At 47.3% G+C, this 1,627-nt stretch overlaps 1 protein-coding gene across 1 annotated transcript in view; it reads left to right on the top strand.

Annotated features, from left to right (window-relative positions):
* Nucleotides 1-129: 129 nt before the first annotated feature.
* pawr (PRKC, apoptosis, WT1, regulator) overlaps nt 130-1,627 on the top strand; it is a 69,480-nt gene continuing 67,982 nt past the window's right edge. The window contains exons 1-2 of the mRNA XM_014009442.1: nt 130-240; nt 439-1,046. Of these exons, the coding sequence (XP_013864896.1) occupies nt 549-1,046 (498 nt within the window). The 5' untranslated portion in view covers nt 130-240; nt 439-548. The remainder of the gene's footprint in view (nt 241-438; nt 1,047-1,627) is intronic.

Genomic DNA, 1,627 nt, shown 5'->3' with positions numbered 1-1,627 from the left:
TTGTTTAACAACACAAAAAGGTAATTTTTTTGCACATTTACATGTTTCAAATGCGCGGTTTTGACAATGCGCGCTCCCGTCAGAGGCGAGCTTGTAATGGCAGGGTTGCCTTCTTTCGGCACAACACCGGAAGTGCCGCCGCAGCCGCTCTCCCACAGCGGCTCTCTCGGAGCGCGCGGTCACACACCTGGTCGGACCGAGCAGCAGCGTCGTGTCGCGACACAAAACAGCTCCGTACAGGTGAGTCTGCGAGAAGTTTACAGCTATTTCTCGTTGTCAGGAAATAGTTTCAGACAACAATAAAGTGCAACGTTATAAAASAGCAGCAAGCTGTAAGTTTTCAAAGCCTACCGCGCGTGACATAAGATCAAAGCGAGGCGTAAAAAGGACGCTAAAGTTTTTATTGTGGCGAAACTGACTCTAGTTTTCTTTCAACAGCTCCAGGGTAAAACGCTTGAGGAATGCGGTATCACTAGAAAATTGAAAGTTTGTTGTAATTACTTGAAGGTAACTTGTGATTTAGAAAAAAAAGAAAAAGAAGAAGAATCATGGCCWCAGGCGGGTTCAAGCCAAACGCAACGACAAACTTTTTGGAGGAGTGGAAGGCGAAGAGGGAGAAGGTGAGGGCGAAAATGCTGGGGGACATCGCCGCAGCCACCGGCGTCCCCCTGAGTCCCACCGGCAACCCGGAGCGAAGCGCCTCTCCGGGGAGCTGCCACACCTCCTCCCACTCGGCGGCCCAGTCCTCCTCCTCCTCCTCCGGCGGCGCTCCGAACAGACCCGAGGAGGACGCGCAGCACCCCGTCCACACCCCGGCCGGCTCCCTGAAGAAGGCCCCTCCTCAGACGGACAAGGCGTCGCCGGAGCGCAGCCCCAGAATGGCTTGCAACGACAGCGACAAGGAGAGCCCYCCGCCCGGCAGCAGCAAGGGCAAGGAGAAGAAGAGCTCCGGGCCCAGTGCGCGGAAGGGGAAAGGACAGATCGAGAAGAGGAAGCTGAGGGAAAAGAGGAGGTCTACAGGTGTGGTCAGCATACCTTCAAACGAGGTGAGTCTGCAAACCCCTTCATGCCTAAACAAACAAACAAACACAAACAAAACAAACAGCATTTTTCTTTTTGGCTTTGAAGTGAAACAAGTGAGTTTCCCCTCATTGGGTTTATTTCTGGAGCATCCTGCTTCAGCTGCAGGCCGAAGTTGGAATAAAAGTGAAACTTTTTTTGCAGGATAAAAGTTCGTGGATCATGTTTGCCTCTTGTGTAACAGAATGCATCAAATTTAGAATTAAGGTATTTGATTTAAAGCCAGCTGATTTAAAAAAATGTGAGTTTTTTTTATATCAACATGGCATTGTCTAGACCAGTGGTTCCCAAACTTTTTGTCTTCTGACCCACAAAATATCCATGGCAAAACCTTGTGACCCCAAATATCACTGGTCTGAGTACAWGAGATTCATTAATAACCCTAAAAACACAGGCTTTTTGACAAGCTAAACAGCTTATACACAAATATAAATACTTATTTATACTTATTTTGTGTTTTTTGTAATAATTATAGGGAAAATATTACATCAGCAATTATTTTATTACCTTTTAAATTGATTTCTGGAGATTATCCAAGGTGCTTCAT

Source organism: Austrofundulus limnaeus, unplaced genomic scaffold, assembly GCF_001266775.1.
Source record: "Austrofundulus limnaeus strain Quisiro unplaced genomic scaffold, Austrofundulus_limnaeus-1.0 Scaffold58, whole genome shotgun sequence".
Classification (NCBI taxonomy): domain Eukaryota; kingdom Metazoa; phylum Chordata; class Actinopteri; order Cyprinodontiformes; family Rivulidae; genus Austrofundulus; species Austrofundulus limnaeus.
The sequence above is the reverse complement of the archived record's forward strand: the minus strand, read 5'-3'. Positions and strand labels throughout refer to the sequence as shown.